Below are 23,304 nucleotides of genomic sequence, written 5' to 3'. Positions count from 1 at the left end.
TATCACAGTATCTTCAATGTACATCGCAAGTTTCATCAATTTTGGTAAAGTCCATTCAGATTTATATATCTAATTAGGAAAGTTTATTAAATATGCAAATAAGTATTTGGCTGAAGTAAAACTGCTTAATGACTTTCAACAATGTTATATCATAGTATCTTCAATGTACATAGCAAGTTTCATCAATTTTGGTAAGGTCCATTCAGATTTATATACCTAATTAGGAAAGTTCATTAAATATGCAAATAAGTATTTGGCTGAAGTAAAACTGCTTAATGACTTTCAAAAATGTTATATCATAGTATCTTCAATGTACATAGCAAGTTTCATCAATTTTGGTCAAGTCAATTCAAATAAATATCCCTAATTTCAAAAGTTCATTAAATATGCAAATTAAGAGTTTGATGAAGTAAAATGCTTAATGACTTTCAATAATGTTAAATCATAGTATCTTCAATATACATACCAAGTTTTGTCAATTTTGATCAAGTCAAATCAGATATATATCCCTAATTAGGAAAGTTCATTAAATATGCAAATTATCCATTATCTTTTATGTCACCCCTTAATATCTTTCACAGCTGATATATCTTGGTATGATCAACATTTGTAGCAAATCTCATCAAATTGTGTGCAGTTGTTGTCAATATATCCGTTTTTTTTTCTAAATCATTATTTATGCAAATGAGCTAAAAGTAATCAAGCCACACCTACCAAAAACTAATCAGTTCTTGCCATTTGCAAACTGAATCTATGTACCAGATTTGATTCTGATCTGATGAGCCGTTTTTGAGATATTGAGCACACAGACAGACAGACACACAGACAGACAGACAGACGGACAGACAGACAGACGGACAGACACACAGACAGACAGACATCGCTGCGACATATGCTCACGCGTGTCAACACTTGAGCAAAAACCACCATATTTATGTATGTTTTAACCAGTCAAGTATATGAAAATCATGTTTACATTCAAGGTCTTCAAGTGTTCAAGTCTCTTAAAATACATGTAAATAGAACATATGTAGTCAATTTGACCCGACAGGGATGGATGTACATGAAAAGAAAAGACTTAACATTTTATATAATCTGACTGGACATGCTATCAAGATTTGAAAGAGCTCATAACTGTGTGAAATTCGTGTAGTTCTATATTTTAAAGCATTATATTTATTAAATTTCAGGTTATTGTGAAGGAATACAGTCAGCCATCGGTGACGATCAGCTGCCGCACTTGTCGATTCCAACCAACGGTGCGTATCAGCCCAAGTGAGCGCATCTCCATGCGAGGGCGCTGTGGAAATTGCTTTCGGACCCAAGTTAGCTACATCTGGAATGTCACTCGCGATGATGGAGAGATACTTCCTTTGAATATGGTCACAACCACTACCGGAGGGAACTCGCCAAACTTGGTAATTAGGAAGGGAGCGGTCGCAAGCGGACACGGCTACACATTTCTGTTGACTGTGCAAGATATTTCTGGAACAAAATTTTCACAGCCAGGCTATGCGGAAATGCAGTTACCTTATAACAACCCACCCACTGGTGGCGCCTGCTCGATTGAACCAAAAAATCTTATAGCGTTGGAAGATATGCTTTCCTTCAACTGCAAAAACTGGACGGATGATGACAACGTTGATGAACCGCTGCGGTATTCAGTGCTTCTGCACCGTGCTGTCCAGAGCAATGCTGAATCAGAAGCCTACATGCTGTACTGGGGCACGCAGAATGAGTACAGCGTTCTCACACCGGTGGGGCTGGAGATATACGAATATGAAATATCTGTGATGGTGCTGGTTGAGGATAAATACGGCACAAAGACTGTTGGTTTTGAAGGGTAGGTATCTACTGACAGTTTCAGCGATATCGTAGTAGACTTAGTATTTCCACTAATGAAATAAACGTCAGGGATGTTTGTCCACAACTTGGCTAAAAAGACTTCTCGTGTCATGGGAGAGGCACTTAATATTCTGCATGTGCCAGGGCTAACCAACAGAACTGAAATTATGTGTGCAGTCAAAACACAACTATGTTGTGATCAATGTCAAGAAATATTTCACCAAAGTTTGCATTTTTTTAGGACAAAATACAGTGAAATAGTCCTGTTCAATATTTTCTATTGTCTGCAGAATTAACTTCCCTGCACATGATAAGGTATCTCAGGTTGACTTGATAATTGTCACAACATTCAAAATTATATTCGGATAATAGCAACACGTTGTCAATTTGACTGATTTATGATGGTGATGCATTGTCAGCAAATATGACACAATGAATTATTTGCCTGAAATTCGTGACAAGAATTTTTTAAAATCAATCTGACAATAACTGTGAAAAATGGTACTCTGATACCACAGATATCCTGAATGAAATGAAACTCTAAGAATTATGTGCCAAAGAATATGTGCTGCTGTATTCTGCGGGCACAAAATTTTGGGTCGGAAACATTATTGGACACACATTGCTGTATTTTTCGTAACAAAGGTACAACTATGATCAATGCTATTTGATGTTCTTTCAGGGCTGTGACAATCAACTTTCCGGAGAGTATGAACACCAGCATGTCCCAGTGGCTGTATGAGAAATCCATCCAGGAACTGCAGTTCTTCCGACAAACCAACGACCCGCAGAAAGTCATCGCTTACTCCACTGCTCTGATCACAGTCCTCAACGCCGAGAGCATCAAGGCCAACAAGACAGACTTTGACTACCGAGTCGCCACCCGAACCAACATCGTCAAAGCGGTCACGGAAGTGAAAATCAGTTCGGTGATGCTGGTCAGGCAGATAAGTTCAGCCTTGATTCAGAGCACTGTGAGTAGTCATGTGATGGTCATGTGATGGTCATGTGACAGGACTTGAAAGTAACGTTTAGTGGCAGTCCAGATGGACAACTATTAGCCATGCCACATGGTTTATTTTTAATTACATGATTACTATTTCTAGCAATCTGACAACAAATGAAAATCATACTCTTACATCATCATGATTCTTGACTGAATTTTTGGTCAAAAAACTCTTTTTTTGAGAAATTCCTGGCTAAGGTAGATTTTCCTTTTGCAGATTTCTTAAAAGTATGATGAAATGTGTATTTTTAGGTATCAGGCAATGATTGCCTTTACTCTTTCAAATGTGGGTGCATAGAGATTATTTCACCCAGTACTTAATAATGATAAGGATGGAAAGGTACAGTTGAATGTTTTATCGGTGATTTTCTGTATTTATTATTGAAGTGGTCATGTTTGGTGCGTGCTCATAATATCTTGCCGTAAATTCCCTTTCAAAAATGAACAGACAATGAGCACTGCAGTAATCCTTGCTTTGTTTTGATTTTCCCCAGAGTGTCTATGTTGAATTCATTCCCACCCAAACATTCAACGCCGTCAACAGTACTATCAACAATATAGTTTTCGTGACCGAAGAATCTCTGTCAAATGGCGACGACCCTGAAGAAATCCCGGCAAACTCAATCATGACTGTCATTTCCAATGTAATCGACGCGCTCAATCATTTCTTAGCGGAACCGTTTGAAGATCAGCTTGAGGAACATGAGCGAGAGGCAATGATTTTGACACTGCTGCGCCAGGCCAACCTGTTGTTGACCCATCTTGCAAAGTCAAAGGTCCTGCACGAGTCAGCTGTAGAGGTGCTGTCACCGGGCATCAGGGGCTTAGGTCAGAGGTCAAATAGAGCTACGGCAAACTTGGTGTTGGAGCTTGATGGCTGCAAAGTTGATTTGCCGGCTGATTTTTTCAACAATACGGCGCCGGAGCACGAAATCCTTGAGGTCATGATGTGCCATCTGATGAACCCTTACACTTGGGGAACTTCCGAAGGATACAACATCACATCCCAGGTGCACATGCTTGAGTACAGCTTTGACAATGGCACCTCACTGCTCATCCAGAACTTGGAGAACGATATCAAAATGAATCTGCAAAAAGTCACAAGAAGCTACAGAGCATCCCAGTTCTTGCTCGCCGATAGTTACACATCAAATAGTACGTACACCTGCTCGCCGACCGACGATGTGATGTATGTGACATCAAGTGTCACCCCCCTGCAGACCGCCATTTTCTCCATAGGAGAGCTACCCGACCCTAAGATGCCCACAGCAATGCACATCCAGGTCCGGTACGAACGCCAAACAGATCACACAGAACCAAAAGTTACATCTTCAGTGACAGTATACATTGGCCACAACAAGGAACCTGACGAGACCAGTCACTACTCTGCCAAGACTATTACAGAGGATGACTTGCTGGCAGATCACCAGAACTATACCTTTTTTATCTCTGCAAGGTAAAACCGATTCCCTGTACAGAAATTAGAATTTTTTTTATTCAAGGTTCTGCATAATCAGCTGCCTTTCCAACCATTTTAGTGGCAATTAAATCTATAGATTGTATTAATATTATTTTGTTATACTTAAATTAATAAATTTCTAAATTCATATTATCTCTATGATACATATTTTGATTGTACTGCAAAAGTTAACAAATCAAACTGGTCATCTTGGCATAGTTAACACAATATTTTGAACAACTGTCTCACTGTCTGAGGACAGTGAACTTGAGACTCTAGCATGGTGTTCTGCCCCTGAGCAAAGCACTTTACTCCTCTGTGCTCCATTGGGGGTTAGTGGGTTATGGGAACCTCATCCTAACGCTTGTTGGATGATGGATGATGGACTGATGAAAAACCCCCAAAAAAACCCAAAACAAAAAATACCAAAAAAACCTGCTTCTGTTGTAGAAGAAGAAATATGAAAATGTTGTCAGTATATGACCTGAAACTTTACGGATCTATCTCATACATTTCCTAGTGTTTGGTAATCGTAGTCTATTTCCATCTGATTGTCAGTAATCATGACAAGCTTTTTATGAATGAAACCTGTCAATGGTGCCTCTTGATATGATAAAGCTCAAGCAAGAGAAAAGGGGAAAGAGAAATAATTTGAATTCAGCAAACAGCAAATGTCAATCCTTGTGTGTTTGATGGCTTTGATGAAGATTCACCTCTGACCTTTGTTTTGGCAGTGAGTATGATCCAAATCATGAGTGGTTCGTGGCAGTGACCAACAACTTTAAGTTCAACATCCTCAATGTGTCTGTCGGAGTGTATTACTCCAGCTGCCAGTACTACAATGAGACGCTGCACGTGTGGATGAACACAGGTTGTGTGCCGAGTCAAGACTCCATGGCCAGCTGTGTGGTCTGCGACTGTAACCATCTCACTGCATTCGGAGGCTCCTCCATGTCCACTACCGAAAGTGTTCAATTTGTCGGATTGGTAAGATGATGTCTATACTCTAGTTGGACGATCTTACTTTCAATGCGGTGATGAAAATGTGTCCCTTGCTCTGACTTTGCAATGCTTGAATGAATCTGTAATGTGGCTTTGCTTTGCTGGCCGATAGTGTGATGGTTGATTTGTTTGAGCAGACAAATGTACATATCAACGGTTTATGACTACTTTCACTTAACCTATGGCATAATCATGTTGATGAGATTTCAGTATTAAGGCACATGGTACATAATGTTACAATGAGTGTTTTTCACTATTTTTGTTTTGTAAGTCTATTGCAACTTCTTGTTCTACTACTCAAAGCATGGCGAAATACCTACTCCTCAGCTTGCCAACACTGCGTCTGTATTTGTAGAATGCGCTGTTATTGTTTACATTTGAATTCTAATCTTGGCAGGAATTCACTTGTAAACAATGTACCAATGCAGTCTACACATGTGCAGGCTGGGTTGACAGCTGAATACTGAGTATAGCAACATGCTTTTGGGAATAGCACAAGAAAACTAGTTGACATAAAAAAACACAGTAGTGAAAAAAAATCATCTGAAACTACAGTTACTGGCCGTATTGCAGTACATTACAGTGTTTTTGTTCATTTTTACTTGCACAAGTTGTTCATCAGCTTGATATAAAATTGATGCACTTGATAAAACTTTTAAAGGATAGTGAATTCAACAATAACTAAATGCAAGAACCAAGGATTGAGGACTGTGCCGACAATGTCATTACTAAATAAGGCAGATGCACAGCATATTACAGTGGTGTGATTTGAGCTGCACAATTATAGCAGTGGTTTGCACATCATGGTATCACAAGTAGTTGGAGAATGCATGCACGGTGTTCCTGTAATTACTAAAGTACCATCGTATAGTTTCCCAGGAAAATATCGAATAGTTGTTGCCTGGTATGGTAGTATGTTAAAACACCTGCATATTATACTGTGCAAATTTTGAAGAACTACAGAATTGTGATTTAGCCCTTCTTTTGTTTTTTTACAGAGGTCAAACGCAGACTCCAGCATCATGGCCCTGATCACGGTGGGTGTCCTCATTGCCATCTATTTGATAGCAGCCTTGGTTGCATATTGGAGAGACCGCATAGATCTGTGTCGTGTTGGGGTGATGCCACTGTGCGGAAAAGACGGATCCTTCAAATATGAAATTACCATCAAGACTGGCATGAAAAGAGGTGCAGGTAAGCGGGAAAAAATATGGTAATGGAAAATGGGGAAGTCTCAAGTTTAAACCCTTTCACCACCATGGTTTGGCCCAAATCCATTGTTATCAATGGTGATTGTGGATTTGTTCACAGGGGCGTAGGGATGAACAGGTTAAAGCTTTGCTCATACTTCTTTCAAGGAAACTTTGTTCAATATTAATTGTATTTAAGAAAAAAAATTATCAGTGACAATGGTAAAATGTTTAGGACAGAAGTGCAATTCACATGTAACATGATATTGTAAAGTCTAACTTACTGCCCTTTGTTATAATTTTCAGGGAAAAAACGAAATAAACTCTCTCATCACTTTCCAAAAAGTCAGTACAAATTGTAGACTGGTATGGGTTTGCAAGATTTAAATGGCTGCACATCTGTCCCCTAAATTTCACTGAAACATGATTTTAAAAACATCTCCTGTAGATATCCATAGCCACCATTTTATCACAGGTTTAAGAATCCGTGCACAGTGTTTGTCTTGCACTTCCAGAAATGAAATAGTTATCTAATAGTCTTTACATGGTGCTGAATATACAGTAAATCACAGTACTGAGTTCTTTCATAGAATGAAGCTTCTGTTCAGAGATTGATGGTGATAGAATAATTCTGTGTTCTTTCTGTACCCAGGTACATCTGCCCATGTTGGAATAAACATCTTTGGTGAGCAGGGTAGAAGTGGCAGGCGACACCTCAGCAAATCTGGCGCCTTTGTCCGAAATAGCCTGGACACATTCGTCATTGCCGCAGATATCCACCTCGGCGACATCTGGAAGGTGCGTGTCTGGCATGACAACACTGGTCTGAGCCCCTGCTGGTACCTCTCTCGCATCATAGTTCACGATCTACACAGCGACAAGAAATACTATTTCCTGTGTGGGCAGTGGCTGACTCTAACCAGGAAGGATGGCGTGGTGAAGAAGGACTTCATGGCAGCTGATGCTGCACAGCTTTCCAAGTTCTCTACTCTGTTCCCTGCTGAATTAGGACGCGGCTTCTCTGAACGACATCTGTGGTTCTCCATGTACGAGAGGCCCCTTAGAAGCCGCTTCACGAGGTTTCAGCGAGTGACGTGCTGCTTCACCCTTGCCTTGCTGTTCCTGGGTCTGAACACTCTGTGGTACGGTCTTCTCAGACCCCAGACCCAGGTGTTGTGGATCACCTGGGCAGAAGCTTTGGTTGGTCTGGTCACGGCATCTATTGGCTTCATCGTCATCCATATTTTGGTGCTGATTTTCCAAAACAGGAAATATAAGGTAAAGTATACGCAGACTCTTTAACATAATGCTTTTAAAAAGTAAAAGTTAATTTTAGCGTCCATGTAGTTCAAGATTTGCTTTACTGTTTGGTTGCCCCGCTCAGTTTGCAACTCCACAATTATTAAGGAATTCAACCTCCCATTGTCCTAGGTCAACATGCAAAATCAGCGTTTCTGGTCATAAAAATAATTGTTCATTGCAAATGTTTTTAAAACAGAACATTTACTTTGCTTGTAGTGCGCCACAAAGGTTAACCATGACTGGTCATGGAAAAAACTTTCAGTCATTTTTGGCCCACGCGGTGGGCGTAGCCCACCTAAGTGGGCCATTGTCATAGGGTGGCGTTTGTTAGTCTGTATGTGTGTCTGTAATATGTATGTGTGTGTGTGTGTGTGTGTGTGTCTGTCTGTCTGTGTGTGTGTTATGGATTTGTATCGTCGATATCTCTCAAACTCATTCATCAAATGTCATAAAATTAGGTACACAGAATCTTTAGGATGGGAACTAGATCGGATTAGGTTTTTGGGTTTGTTGGTTGCATAGTTGAGCAGAAATTAATTTTTGAAGTAATATTTTGACTTATTTTTGCTCATTTTTGCTCATTTACATAGCAAGGGAGGATGCACTAAATTATAAGCGGTGGGCTACAGAACATTGAACAAAAAAATAAATTTGTATAGTTAATTGATTGAAAGTATTTTGTTTTTCTAAATTTGTGCAAGTTATGATATTAAACGACAACAGTGATGCCAAAACACAAATACATCGTTTAGGAAGAAATCAAGATGCTGCATTTTTTAATAGAGGAACAAATCTATCATATTAGCTGATATGATATTGAGGCAAAGTATAGGCATTTAATAGGCATAAACTGTGCACCACTTGTTGCAAACCTATTGTATTCATATGAGGCTGAGTTGATGAGTTTCTGCACAAAATTGGATGTAAAAGGATTGCCAAGCATTATAAAGTCATAAATGATCTAATAAATTTAAACAAACATATAATACAGCAAATTATCTTGTGTATGTATACCTAGATGACTCAAAATCATAGAAACAACTGAAACTGTGGATCAGCAACTTGTATCAAAAATAAATAGAGGTTCAAGATTACCACATGTGTATTGTTACGGCCTGGAAATTATCTATCTGAAATAGTACCTTGATTATTGAACCTGTTATATAATCTATGTGTAATATCGATATGGTTGAATATTTAACATGTACTTTTCCAGAAATTTATTTTGCCCTGATATTTATATTAAGTAGTAATTAATATGTGGATGCAATATTTCTGTGCATTAATTGAGAAATGTGAATGAAATGTATATGTATGGTTGTGTTCACTATAGAATCATGAATGTGAGTATAAACAAACGATTTTGTACATGTGGGTTCACAATTCCATATTCTGGCAGGTGAGGAAAATTGATTCAGGAGTATTGTCGTCTTAATTTCGCCAATTTTCAGAACTTTTTAATCATTGACACACATATACCAAAAGTGAATACTTCTTTTTGTTCTAATGTTTTCCTTTACATGGTGTAATGAAAGCACAATCATTAGGAGAGACTATTGTACAGCAGGACAAAGATGTAATTTAAGGTATACAGCATCTTCTTCAAATAGCTGAAAAGTTGAAAACAAAATGGAAGGAAGTGTAGGGATTAGGGAAAAGTGATTGCAAAAGAAGTCGATGAAGACTCAATCTGCTAAAATCCTGTCATAGGTTATGTGCTCAACCCGGTGCTGGCAGTGTGGTCAATCTCAGTTCATTATTTTAGTATGTTTTATTAAGTAACAAATACAATGAGCAGCAGAAATACATCAAATGAATAAACTACTTAAAGTATAAGTAGGTACATCCTAAACAAAAGGAAAATATGAGTTAAAATATTAATGATATCATAACAGCATGTGCTTCATGGCAGTGCATTGTTCTAAGAGACCTCACTTAATGGGGTGTTGTAAAAATCTTCACCAATCGTAAAATGGACATTAGCACAAAAAGGCAGTTTTGGTGAAAAATCTTCTTCATAACATCTGATCAGACAGATGAAAATCTTCAATTTTTGTCTTATTGGGTGAATTTTTGCCATTTTTGGTCAAAATCTTCGTTTCTCAAAAGTTACTCATCGGATAGCTTTGATATTTGGTATACAGGCTCCGAGGGTTTACATTAATGTTATATATTGAAATGTTCAATTTTGTATTTTGCAGCTAAATTTGCAATTTTGGCCAGGCTTTCCTGAAATGAGCTATCAAAGATATCCACCTTTGTGTCACAAAAAGTTATTCTCAACATAACACGTACCTCTGTTGACTGTTAGGTCGCTTGCTTTTTCAAAACTGCCGGTCAGATGGCTTTAATATTGGGTATACAGGTCCCTAGGATGACTTTAGTGAGATAATTTCATACATTCAAGAAATACTTAGCTTTCCATAAATGTGTATAGTAGCTTCAGAGGGACATTGGCCCTATGTTTTTAGTAAGCAACTGGATGGAGTTTTTTGACCCGACAAGTCCTCCTGGAATTCCCCCCCCCCCCCCCCCCCCGATAACAAATGGTCCCTACCTAATTGTACGCCCTAGAATTTTATGTAGTTTTGTAAATGAAGTGATAAAGATATAACTTATAAGTGCGTATGTCTTAAACACCTATGGTCACATCATAATCGGTATGGTGATTATGAACCCTCTCTGTGTAGTAAAGAATGGTGTAGCCCTACAACACGTGACTCAACTTTGCACTCGGCACGCACGTCATCATAACTGATGTTTCCTGATAGTCTGATCTCGGGCAGCTGATCTCTCGGTGCCCTTGAAAACGTGTGTGATCTCTAATTTTGGACCGACCAGAAGAGAAGCAATACAGTTTGTGCGGTGGTATTTGGAATCAAAGTCGTTCACTTGATGAGCAGGTAAGAAATTTCATGGTTTGCAAGCTGTCATATCTGAGTGATTGACCATGTTATTTGATCTTGTTGGTGACTTTCATTCTTGACCGTGTGAATGAAATTTTCCCATTCTGACAATGATTAGGTCCGTTTCATTTACCAGGGTAAGCAAAGTACTCATGCGTCTTTGTAGTTATGATAGTTTTCAGCTAGCTTAATCCATTCACATAAACGAAGGTATCACTCTCAAATTTCAAAGTCCCCGTACGCATACAAGTTAAAACGTCATTGAACATAAACGAGTCGTCGGTACAACCCTGAACTGGCCTCACTGTGTATACTCTCTATACTACGTCCATGGTACAAGTGTGTTTTCATGAAGAGATCAGGTTGTTTATAGTTAAGGGTCAGAAACCAAACACTGCCGTGTGTCCGTTTGTCAGAACCAGTGATCATGAATTTTCTTAAGTCCAGTTCATGTTTCAAAGTTCATGCATCGATCACGTTATTTTGGTCCAAATTGACCGTTCGCGACTCCCTCGCCGTGCTGTATTTATTGTCCTTGCAAATTGGGGTGGGTTGAGGTCGAAGCCATGTCTGCAGGAAGCCAAGCGGTACGCTAAGCTCCAATTGTCTCTACAGCCAAATCACAGTGCTTAGCAAATTGTACAGCTTTTCAAATTCATTATGCATGTGTCATTAATTCACGTTAAATTTATGTAAACTACGGAATCACCCAAAACGTCAGTTTGTTGTCGGGCCGGATGCCTACGGGGAACGATTTTGCTGTGGGCCCCTCAGTTCAAGTAGTTGCGTCGCGCCGGAGTGACACAACCTTGGACGTCAAAAAAGATTTTTTCACTTTCATGCTCCAAAGATAGCGGTTCAGCAGAATGGTCGTTAGGTTACACGAAATGAATGATAGCTCATAAATGTATCATGTGTGTGTATGTTTTCAAAACAGGCAACTCAGAAGATACTGCTCATTGCAGCAGGTTTGCCGCAAACGTAACGTGAGCGTTTTTAGTCGCAGGAATAATAATACCTTAAAAAGTCAAAATGAATCATTGAATATGGAATTTTGTGAATATATTGACTTTTACAACAGACATAGTGAGCTGAACTGTACACTGAAGTGTACAGTACTTTGTAGGGAGGTAATGCAGATTAGAATAGAATATGATGATGGTGTATTTGGATGCGTGCACGCGTTGAACTTGAGTAGAAGAAATCGTACCGCTAAAATACAGATACTACCAAGAGAAACTGCTAAAATACAGGTACTGCCAAGTTCAGTTCAGTTGACGCATGTACACTGTAAAGTAACCGGTTCAAGAACTAGTAATTCTATGACACGAATCTACGTGTTTCCCAGTTCCTCAAAAGATATTAACGAACGGTTTCGTGTAAAGTAAGTGTTCATAGCATAAATGTAATACAAATTGTAAAATGTTGGTGAAATTTCAGTATCCTTGGGTGTATATTGATTCAGGTAATTCAGCATTTGATGTTTGATAATACAGGGATAATGAAAGCTATACTTACTGTAACTCTTTTGATTTTTTGCTTTCATGTCTAGTTTCTTTGTTGTAACTTTTATTGAAAAGTTATCATAAATGTTAGATATGAACAATTCTTATTCTGATAACAAATTTTTTTACAAAGTGATGTTCAAGGTACATCTAAGAGAATCTATTCATGTCAAGCAGCCACATTTATTTTCCCACACATTTTGTGGGATATTGTGGGATGTTGGCCCATGCAGTATCTAGTATTGTCAAAAATCATTGTCTCTGAAATCACTCTTCGGATTGCTCTGAAACTTGGTATGCATGTTCCCACAGGTACTACTCACTGTGCCTGCCACATTGAATAAGCCAAGTGTCATTGACACACTGTTTCAACAGATGAAATATGAATCAGCTGAATGTGTTCTGGTTTTACTATGGATTGTTTATATCTACACTATATTAAGTCATACCTCAAGTTTCATTGTGATTACATTTATATATATTGATTCTGTATAAGTAGGTCATGTATCCAAGTGGGAATGTATGAAATACCTAAAACATTATGAGCGTAATTGTAAGCATTACGCATTTGCATTTCTTACTTTGATTAACATTCAGAATGCACTGTACTAATATCATTGCACCTCCTTTTTTCCTCTTCACAGATTTCCACTGGGAGGATTACTATTACATGAAGATAAATTCAAATCAAAGAACCCATTCACAAACACAAATAAAAGTGAAATAAAGTTATTGTATACAACTGAATCTCTGTTAGTGCATTTACTGAAATAAAAACATAGAGCATAATAATGACATACAACTTAAAACCATATACAAAAATTTTTTACCATATTTCAGAAGTATTTCCGTAGTACTTCAGCAACAAAATACTTTCCTGGTGAATTTTGCTCAGACCTTTTATGAAACCAATGTTACATTTAATCTTGTGACACTATTCAACAGATGTCACAGGGCATGAGATTTGAGGCGAGCGATCGCTCCGCTCGCCTAGCGCTCGCGCAAATCAAAATCCACGCGAACGATTTTCCGCTCGCGTGGCAACTTGGACAGGACTGCGACATGTTCACAGAATGAATGCACTGCAAAAAAACTGGCGTCTGAGCACGTGTTCATCATCGGAATGACAGGCTACAGCCTGCAGACTTTCAGCTTCTTTTTTGTAAAAATTAATTAAATTGTAGCGAACATATGAACAAGAGAAACAAAGGCCATGCGTACGTGTGCCAATACCGTGTCTTCTATTTCTAAGCTTTGCTATACACGGTCCCTACAGGGATTAGCCGTGGCCGTGGCTAGTAAAACTCATCAAATTGTGTTGCTCTATATGCGAAGTCTGTACAGAGTACGCAACCAGGACTATATTGAACGTAAGCCTGGCATCTGTCCGGAGCGGGCGCTCCCATAGATCATTACAGGCAATTCATTCAACACGAATTTTGCGATCCTCCCTCATTTGTTCGTACTTATTTTCTTGAAAAGCGTTTAGCTGACTTCATAATTAGGAAGAACCGTATTCTCGATGAATTAGGAGCACAGAGATTTCGACAAGAATTGAATATGCAGTTTGGAGAAATATTTGAAGACGTTGATGCACGATCGCCGCTCTCATGCGTACTATGAAAACCTCGGAAATACGGCGCGCAGTTTCTCCGCCGAAAACAGCCGATTTTGAATCCAAAACTTGCACTGATCTTCGTTTTCGAGCACACCCACCTCGCCTACATGTAGGTACACGATGTGCTCAGCCGCGCTTATAAACTTAGCCACCTAGTTTTCTCTCTCTATGCGAGGGAAGCATTCGTATCCGCGCGGCCATTGTTAATCTCATTCAACCCATGAGCACTCGGGCGAAAACCAACCTTGCAAACAAAAGAGCATCGCGATATCGAACTTCAAAAGTAGACGTTCTGAGAGGAGTGCAACAAGAGAAAATTGTGAAGTATGTAAACTTCTGAAGCGATGAAAAGAAAAAATTATTTTGTCAACAGAAAATGATCATCGTAGATTGTAATTAGCTAAGAGGTGGTTATAATAATGTTAATTACAGAGTGCTATATCGATAGTGTTACCGGTATATCATAGCACAGCAAGTTGTCTGTATTTTGTGACTTGTCCAGTGATCAGGACTGTATTGCCGATACTGGTTCTTACTATAATAATACTTACATTAAGTTCCTATAACAAACAAATATAACAAAAACAAAAAATAAGAAAAAAAAGTAAAAATAGATATTCTCAATTAGAATGCACAAGACAATTAACGATTTCATAATTCTTTTTATTTGCTTCACTCTCCCTATGCATTTCAGGGGAGTAGTTTTATCACTCTCGTAACACTCCCGCAGATAATTTTAGGAGAGTGATTTTCAGCTCACCAGCACTTTTTAAATCTCATGCCCTTCAATGTCACTTTTTAGCTCCGCTGTCAGCGACGCGGAGCTTATCAAATAGGTTGATTTTCCGTCGTCGTCCATCTTCGTCCGTCGTCCGTCAACAATTGCCTTCTCCTCTGCAACTGCAAGTCCAATTGCTTTGAAATTTTATATGCAGCTCACTTGGGGTGACCTCACTTAAGTTTGTTCAAATTGGGTCGAAATTTGTATTTTTGGGGTATTTTTTGGTGTTTTTGGTAAAAAAATCTTCTTCTCTGAAACCGCTTGTCCGATTGCATTGAAATTTGATATGCAGTTTACTTAGGGTGACTTCAGTCAGATTTGTTCAAATCGTGGTGAAATTTGTATTTTTAAGGCAATTTTTGTCATTTTTGGTAAAAAAATCTTTAAAAATCTTCTTCAAAAGTACCAGTCAGATAGCCTTGTTAGCTCCGCTGTCAGCGACGCGGAGCTTATCAAATAGGTTGATTATCCGTCGTCGTCCGTCGTCGTCGTCCGTCGTCGTCCGTCAACAATTGCCTTCTCCTCTGAAACAACCAGTCCAATTGCTTTGAAATTTTATATGCAGTCATTGGGGTGACCTCACTTCAGTTTGTTCAAATCATGGTGAAATTTGCATATTTGTATTTTTGGGGCATTTTTTGGTGTTTTTGGTAAAAAAATCTTCTTCTGAAACCGCTTGTCCGATTGCTTTGAAATTTGATATGCAGTTTGCTTAGGGTGACTTAAATCAGATTTGTTCAAATGGTGGTGAAATTTGCATATTTGTATTTTTAAGGCAATTTTTGTCATTTTTGGTAAAAAATCTTTAAAAATCTTCTTCTTCAAAACTACTGGTCAGATAGCTTTTATATTTGGTACATATGTCCCTAGGGATGATCTATTTCAGATTTGTTCAAATTGTGCAGAAATATGCAAATTTGCATTTTAAGGCAATTTTTGCCATTTTTGGTCAAAAAATGTATTTCTCAAAAAGTACTGGTCTGATAGATTTGAAATTTGGTATACAGGTTTTCTATAGATGAACTAAGTAATATATATTGAATTTCTGATGAAATCTGTAATTTTGTATTTTTGGGGCAATTTTTGCCAGTTTTGGTCAAAAATGTGTATTTCCAAAACTACTCATCTGATAGCTTTGAAATTTGGTATAGAGGTTTCTACAGATGAACTAAATGATATTTATTGAAATAATGATGAAATCTGCAATTATGTAATTTTGGGGCAATTTTGCCATTTTTGGTCAAAAATTTGTTTCTCAAAAAGTACTGGTCTGATAGCTTTGAAATTTGGTATACAGGTTTCTACAGATAAGCTTAGTAATATATATTGAATTTCTGATGAGATCTGTAATTTTGTATTTTTTGGGCAATTTTTGCCATTTTTGGTCAAAAAATGTGTATTTCCAAAACTACTTATCTGATAGCTTTGAAATTTGGTATGCAGGTTTCCATAGATGAACTAAATGATATTTATAGAAATAATGATGGCATCTGCAATTTTGAATTTTTGGGGCAATTTTTCCCATTTTGGTCAAAAATGCGTTTCTCAAAAAGTACTGGTCTAACAGCTTTGAAATTTGGTATACAGGTTTCTATATATGAACTAAGTGTGATATTTTGAAATTATGATGAAATCTGCAATTTTTATTTTTGGGGGCAATTGTTGCCATTTTTGGTCAGAATATTTTATTCTCAAAAACTACTCATCAGATAGCTTTGGTTGACATGTTCTTAGGGATGATCGGATGTGATATATTCAAAGTATGATGAAATCTTCAATTTTGTATTTTTGCAGCTTATTTTAGCCACTTTTTTCTGGCCACTGCATTGAGTTATCAAAGATTTCCACCTTCTTCATCAACATGTGTCAAAAATAGTTATTCTGTACATAAACACAGCGGAGCTATATCGGCCGCTAGGTCGCTTGTTATTTGGTAAATATGTTCCTAGGGATGATCTATTTCAGATTTGTTCAAATTGTGCAGAAATATGCAATTTGCATTTTTAAGGCAATTTTTGCATTTTGGTCAAAAATGTATTTCTCTAAAAGTACTGGTCTGATAGTTTTGAAATTTGGTATACAGGTTTCTATAGATGAACTAAGTAATATATATTGAATTTCTGATGAAATCTGTAATTTTGTATTTTTGGGGCAATTTTTGCCATTTTTGGTCAAAAAATGTGTACTTCCAAAATTACTGATCTGATAGCTTTGAAACTTGGTATACAGGTTCCTACAAATGAACAAAATAATATTTACTGAAATTATGCTGAAATCTGCAATTTTGTATTTTTGAGGCAATTTTTGCCACTTTTGGTCAAAAAATGTGTATTTCCAAAACTACTCATCTGATAGCTTTGCAATTTGGTATACAGGTTCCTACAGATCACCTTAATGATATTTATTGAAATTATGATGAAATCAGCAATTTTGAATTTTTGGGTCAATATTTTCCATTTTTGGTTAAAAAAATGTGTTTCTCAAAAAATACTGGTCCAGCAGCTTTGAAATTTGGTATACAGGTTTCTATAGATGAACTAAATTTGATCTTTTGAAATTATGATGAAATCTGCAATTTTTATTTTTGGGGGCAATTAATTGTTGCCATTTTTGGTCAGAAAATTTTATTCTCAAAAAACTACTCATCAGATAGCTTTGGTTGACATGTTCTTAGGGATGATCCGATGTGATATATGCAAAGTATGATGAAATCTTCAATTGTTTATTTTTGCAGCTATTTTAGCCACTTTTTTCTGGCCACTGCATTGAGCTATCAAAGATTTAATTTCCGCCTTCTTCATCAACATGTGTCAAAAATAGTTATTCTCTACATAAACACAGCGGAGCTATATCGGCCGCTAGGTCGCTTGTTATTCTTTACGCTTTTCATGAAAGTTTATCCTATACTCACACAAACCCTCTTTTCCATGAGGAGTTTTTCTAATGACACACTTTGTTATTGAAACCTATTCTCCCATTTCATGTTGCTTTTTTCAACTATTACCGCGTGGGCAACTTAAGTTTTACTTTGATTTTTCCTGAAACTTCAAGGAAACATTTACCTTTTGCATATATTTCCAAGCAAAGTTTTAAAAATGTTATGCAAATCTGAATCACTGAAACACGATTTTCAGTATTTAGAAGATCGCAGAAACAAAGCAAAATATTGTCAAAGAAGCAAACTTTCTCAAAATCTTAAAACTAAAATTTTTCTCAAACCCACCCACATTATGTTCATCTTTCCTTTCTATCGTAAAGGTGTCTGTTTCTCACTACAACAACAAACCAATGACAGCACAGACCGTGGAGATGGACGCATTGATAGAAATGTCACAGACTGGGGATTCCATGGTGGGCTTTGGAGGCCACAATGTTCTACTTCCAGGAACTACGGTAAGCAATGGAATGATATTCATATACAGTCTGCGATAAATATTGAAATAGAGGTAAATAGCAGCATGCCAAGGTTGGTGTGAATTACAGAATACAGGGGATGTTTCTAATCCCTTATTGAAGTCTCAAAGCAGAAATGTCCTCTGCTGCTTGAATCATTGCTATTTTTACTTTAGTTCTGTGCATTTTAAATTTTTCTAGCAAAACATGAGAGCAATAGTCACAGGACCAGATGTATTTCCTCATATGAATTGCATGGCAACGTACTTAATTCCTCCCATGGCCAAAAGGCTACAAATTTCATTTGTACTGAAAGTGAAGGAATAATATCTTTTTAGTCCCCACGGACACCGTCCGGGGGGACTTATAGGTTTAGTCATGTCCGTGCGTGCGTGCGTGCGTGCATGCGTGCGTCTGTCTGTCCATGCGTGCGTGTGTGCGTCCGTTCACGCAGATATCTCAGAGATGCAAGGAGCAATTTCATTCAAACTTAGTACAAGATTACTTCATATGTCTTACAGATGCATGTCGTGACTTGTTTGTGATACGGTCCAATATTGCCGCCAGGCAGCCATTTTATTACGATTTTTTCATGTACAGAGCCATAACTCAGACATGTTTCAACCGATTTTATTCAAAGTTGGTACAAGGACATTGACCAATGTCATAGATATGCACGTCGATTTGTTTTGTGATACGATCCAATATGGCCGCCAGGCGGCCATTTTATTACGATTTTTTCATGTACAGAGCCATAACTCAGACATGTTTCAACAGATTTTATTCAAAGTTGGTACAAGGACATTGACCAATGTCATAGATATGCACATTGATTTGTTTTGTGATACGATCCAATATGGCCGCCTGGCGGCCATTTTATTACAATTTTTTCATGTACAGAGCCATAACTCAGGCATATCTCAACTGATTTTATTCAAAGTTGGTACAAGGACATTGACCAATGTCATACATATGTACATCGATTTGTTTTGTGATATGATCCACCACTTGGCAGCCATTTTATTACGGTGTTTTCATGTACAGAGCCAATATAATACTCAGACATGTATCAAGCGAATTTATTCAAAGTTGGTACAAGGAGATTGACTAATGTCATACATATGCATGTCAATTTGTTATGTGATATATTGATCCAATATGGCTGCCGTGCGGCCATTTTGTTACGATTTTTTCATGTACAGAGCCATAATACTCACGCATATCTCAACCGATTTTATTCAAAGTTGGTACAAGGACATTAACCTATGTCATACATATGTAGGTCAATTTGTTTCATGATATGATCCAATATGGCTGCATGGCAGCCATTTTGTTCCAATTTTTTCTTGTCCTTAGCCAAAACTTGGGCATGTCTCAACTGATTTTATTCACCGATGTTATATAAACTTAGTGCAAGGACATTGACCTATGTCATACATATGCACATTGATTTTTCTGTGATACAATCCAATATGGCCGCCGTGTGGCCATTTTTTTCCCGATTTTTTCATGTCCGGAACCATAACTCAGACATGTATCAAGCAAATTTATTCAAAGTTGGTACAAGGACATTGACTTATTTATACATATGTATGTCGATTGGTTTGCCGAGATGGTCCAATATGCATGGCCACATGTTAGCAATTTTGTTATGGTTGTTTCATGTCGAGAGCCATAACTCTGGCAAGTCTCAACTGATCTTATCCAAAGTTGGTACATGGACATTTATTTATGTCATACATATACGATACATGTACGTGTTGATTTTTTAAACAGTAAGATCAAATATCGCTGCATGGCGGTGATTTTGTTACAATTTTCAAATGTACAGAGCCATAACTCAGACACATTTCCACCAGTATCATTCAAAGTTGGTACAAGGACATTGACCTATTTCATACATATGCTCGTCAATTTGATTCACGTCATGTAGCAGTAACACGTCAATTATTGAAGTTTCGTAAGTAGGCTGATATGTCAAGAAATACTGCATCAAATTCATGAAACTTTGTACAGATGTTAAGCTCACATTGCTTTAACATTGAAAAAGACATTTATCAGTGTCATTTTAATTAATTTGTAATTGCATATGTAATGAGCTTTCCTAGTTAGAGTGATATAGCCACAAATTAATACAACGTCAAATTTGATGAAACTTGATACAGATGTTGATCTCATAGTGTTGTAAATACCGCATCAAACTTTATGAAATATGGTACCAGTGATAATCTGTTAAGTGTTAGGATTGTATGCAAAAATGTTTTGCAACATCCTGTTGATTAATTCCTAGTTGACTCATTTTATGAACTTTAGGATGGTGGCCTACATTGGTTTTATGTTTTCATCACCATGGAACTCATTCTTGGCCATTGAGAGCATCTGTATCAAAGTATTTTTATCACAGACCTAATGAAGAGGACTCTATCCTCTCTGAGGACATGTAATCAAAGTACCCATTAACAAGTGGGGACTGTGTCATCAACGATGAATATCTTTTTTACTGTGGCATGTGTTGTTTTAGTGTAATTGTGAAGATGAATATGAAATGATCACAGATCATGATAAATATACAAGTTTTTGACACATTTCATATGGATAGTTTTACAACGTTTAATGTAAAGAGAGCTTACCCCTGAAATTCTCAGACAACAAGCTGACTGCCTTTTCTTAGAGTTTATTTTTGTCCTTTTTGTGTTAACAGGGTATCAAACACTGTGACAGCTTTAGACATCTACCTCATGGGGAAACGAGTGCAGCTCTGGCGGACTTTGATGACGATGAAGATGACGACGATGGCGAGGATGATGACATCATCAGCAGTTTCCAGAACAACAACATCAAGAAAAACGGCCTAGGATGGCCAATCCCCCCAAAATGCAAGGTAAACTTTGGAACAACTCACAGTATGTGTACTTTTCTGTCAGAATTTTGTCCAACCATCCATGTGACCCAGGAAAACCCTACAGGTTAGAAAGTGACAGTGGGAAACACAAAGTACCATAATTATGTAGACTTTGAAACTGTTATATTGTCTTTAAATATACAGAAAATTAAATTATACATTTTGTATCATGACATGTTTCTCAGCAAGCATGTTGTAGGCTTTCTTTGTATGAGCCTTGACCTTACAGCTAAACAGATGTCTTGTACAAACGTAAGACAAAAATACTTTACATGCAGAAAATCAAATTGAGACGGATTGAGGGCGCTGTTTACCTCATTTCCTCTCCAGAGGAAGATTGTAAGCAAAACCCATGGACAACTGAATCTATACAGTTCAATCAAGAAAAGAATTAGGAAATTTTGATTCTTTCTAAGAACACAGATATGATGGTATGCTATGAGAATTCAAATTACAGGGAATGTAAGTGCAAGGGGTTTTGGTCAAGTGAAAGAAATATGAAAATTCCAACAATTTAAGATATTCCAGGAATGTAAGGTGTTTGTTGCATGAGAGAGCTCTCTTGTACTAATATTAATTTTATCCTTCTTTTTTCAGTCTCCAAAGCTCCCAGAACTAAGGTAAGATAAGCACAAAATTTTTAACTGTTCATCTTTCTCATAACTTTTATATGCTTTCACTTTTTCTACCAACACGTTTCCTTATCGGTCAATATTTCATTGGAATTATATGTTCTGGGGTTTGTTCTGACAAGAATGGTAATAAAGTGTCCAAAGTGAAAAAGTTTGTGTCATAATTAGGGTGTATACAGTGTAAAATTTTCAGAAACTTACACGACATTGTTCTCAAGTGTTATGGAAATCTTTTGCTGATTAGTGTTGTACTGATCACTTGAACATACAAACGTGACAGCCACTCATTGCCTCTAACACTCAGTTGACAGTACTGTAATGTTTCAGTCAGTTTTGTGATTTTTTCCATTTTTCATTCCGACCTATAGGCCCCTGGAAAAAGGCAAATGGTGGTCTTATGAGAGCATACTCAGTTGGCCGGAAGAGCTCCCACCATATGAAGGATCATGGAGGAACAAGAAATCACGGGCAAGAGTTTTGTCTGATCAGAGTGACATGAGGTATGAAAGAACTGACAAGTATTGAAAGAAGTGATAATAGAATGATGGTTCTTGAGTGTAGTCACTCATTGGACACAGACAACCAAGTGCAAAAGCTGTCGAGAGCTGATTTCTTGTTAAGGAATGGTGACGTTATTCATAATCTTTACAGGCAGTGATGTGACCATACAGCATTCTGTATGTGGCAAGGCTTGAAAAAAATAGCTAGTCCTACATTTCAAAAATTTTACAAATCACTATAATCCTAGGGGTCCTCAGTGTAATACCTATGGGAAGACCCCCTAAGAAAACCTCATTTTTTCCATAAGGAAGATTGGGCCAAGTGTTCTTCAGATATGCCCAGTATATTCCAAAAGTCAGGACAAAAGCTTTTACAAATCACCATAGTCCTAGTTGTCCCATTTGTATTACCCATGGAAGATCCCCTAAGAAAACCTAATCGTTTTGATAAAGAAGATTTTGGTAAGTGTTCTTCAAGTGTGTCCAGTGTATTCTAAAAGTCAGGATAAGAATTTGAATCATAAAATGTCATAGGTAAGTGATACGGCACCTCATGACTACAGGTTGGAATGTTTAACAGGATCAAAAATATTATTCATGTTATATATTGTCATGATCTATTACAGGAAACGAGATGAGAGACCTGACAGTGGAAATGGGCACAACTCGAGTTCCTACGACGATGACCTAGTGGATGACCTCATCAACGATCTAGACGATCTGCCAACAAAACATCACTGGCATAAGCAGCAAACGAAAACTGTCAACGCAACCATCACCAAAGATACATTCACTCCGAGAGCAGAACCTGATCTAACACAGACCAGGTAACGTCAGAAGAGTAATAAATCTGAAAAAATAAACCAATCTTGTGCAGTACCATTCCAAATAGGATTGTTTATGTGACACTTAACTGTTTATTGCCAGGTAGAAATGCCATGTAAAGCATTTGTTCTACCTATCTAAGGCTTAATTTCCATAATATGTTATTTATTTAAGTATTCAAAATTTATTAATGAACATTGTTTGAATATACTAATCGTATGACAATGACTCATTACTTTCAGTATGTTTCTTATTATGAATCATAAAGCCATGTAATAACAAAAACCATGACTTAGTCTTAATAATCAGAAGTACTGTGTATGCCTTGCCATCTGATGGCTTCATTTGCATGGAAAACCACATAAGGAAACGTATCAATTTGTTGTTTTAGCATTACGATATTTCAACCGTTGTCAACATGTGGGCCATACTAAATCT

General features: G+C 37.4%; 1 protein-coding gene and 1 long non-coding RNA gene across 4 annotated transcripts in view; both read left to right on the top strand.

Moving 5' to 3' along the window:
- LOC139151268 (polycystin-1-like) overlaps positions 1-23,304 on the top strand; it is a 113,502-nt gene that overhangs the window by 76,384 nt on the left and 13,814 nt on the right. For all 3 annotated transcript variants that reach the window (XM_070723935.1, XM_070723936.1, XM_070723934.1), the window contains exons 14-24: positions 1,191-1,843; positions 2,528-2,819; positions 3,346-4,307; positions 5,045-5,297; positions 6,311-6,506; positions 7,155-7,780; positions 17,873-18,007; positions 20,709-20,888; positions 21,507-21,529; positions 21,910-22,041; positions 22,668-22,868. In XM_070723935.1, coding sequence (XP_070580036.1) covers positions 1,191-1,843; positions 2,528-2,819; positions 3,346-4,307; positions 5,045-5,297; positions 6,311-6,506; positions 7,155-7,780; positions 17,873-18,007; positions 20,709-20,888; positions 21,507-21,529; positions 21,910-22,041; positions 22,668-22,868 — 3,653 coding nt within the window. The remainder of the gene's footprint in view (positions 1-1,190; positions 1,844-2,527; positions 2,820-3,345; positions 4,308-5,044; positions 5,298-6,310; positions 6,507-7,154; positions 7,781-17,872; positions 18,008-20,708; positions 20,889-21,506; positions 21,530-21,909; positions 22,042-22,667; positions 22,869-23,304) is intronic.
- Positions 10,544-12,962, top strand: LOC139151265 (uncharacterized). Its single transcript, XR_011556377.1, has 2 exons — positions 10,544-10,707; positions 12,860-12,962. It is a non-coding gene; the product is annotated as an uncharacterized lncRNA (long non-coding RNA).

This window comes from Ptychodera flava, chromosome 15 (genome assembly GCF_041260155.1).
Source record: "Ptychodera flava strain L36383 chromosome 15, AS_Pfla_20210202, whole genome shotgun sequence".
In the NCBI taxonomy this organism is placed as follows: domain Eukaryota; kingdom Metazoa; phylum Hemichordata; class Enteropneusta; family Ptychoderidae; genus Ptychodera; species Ptychodera flava.
This window is presented reverse-complemented; position numbering and strand designations above follow the sequence as displayed.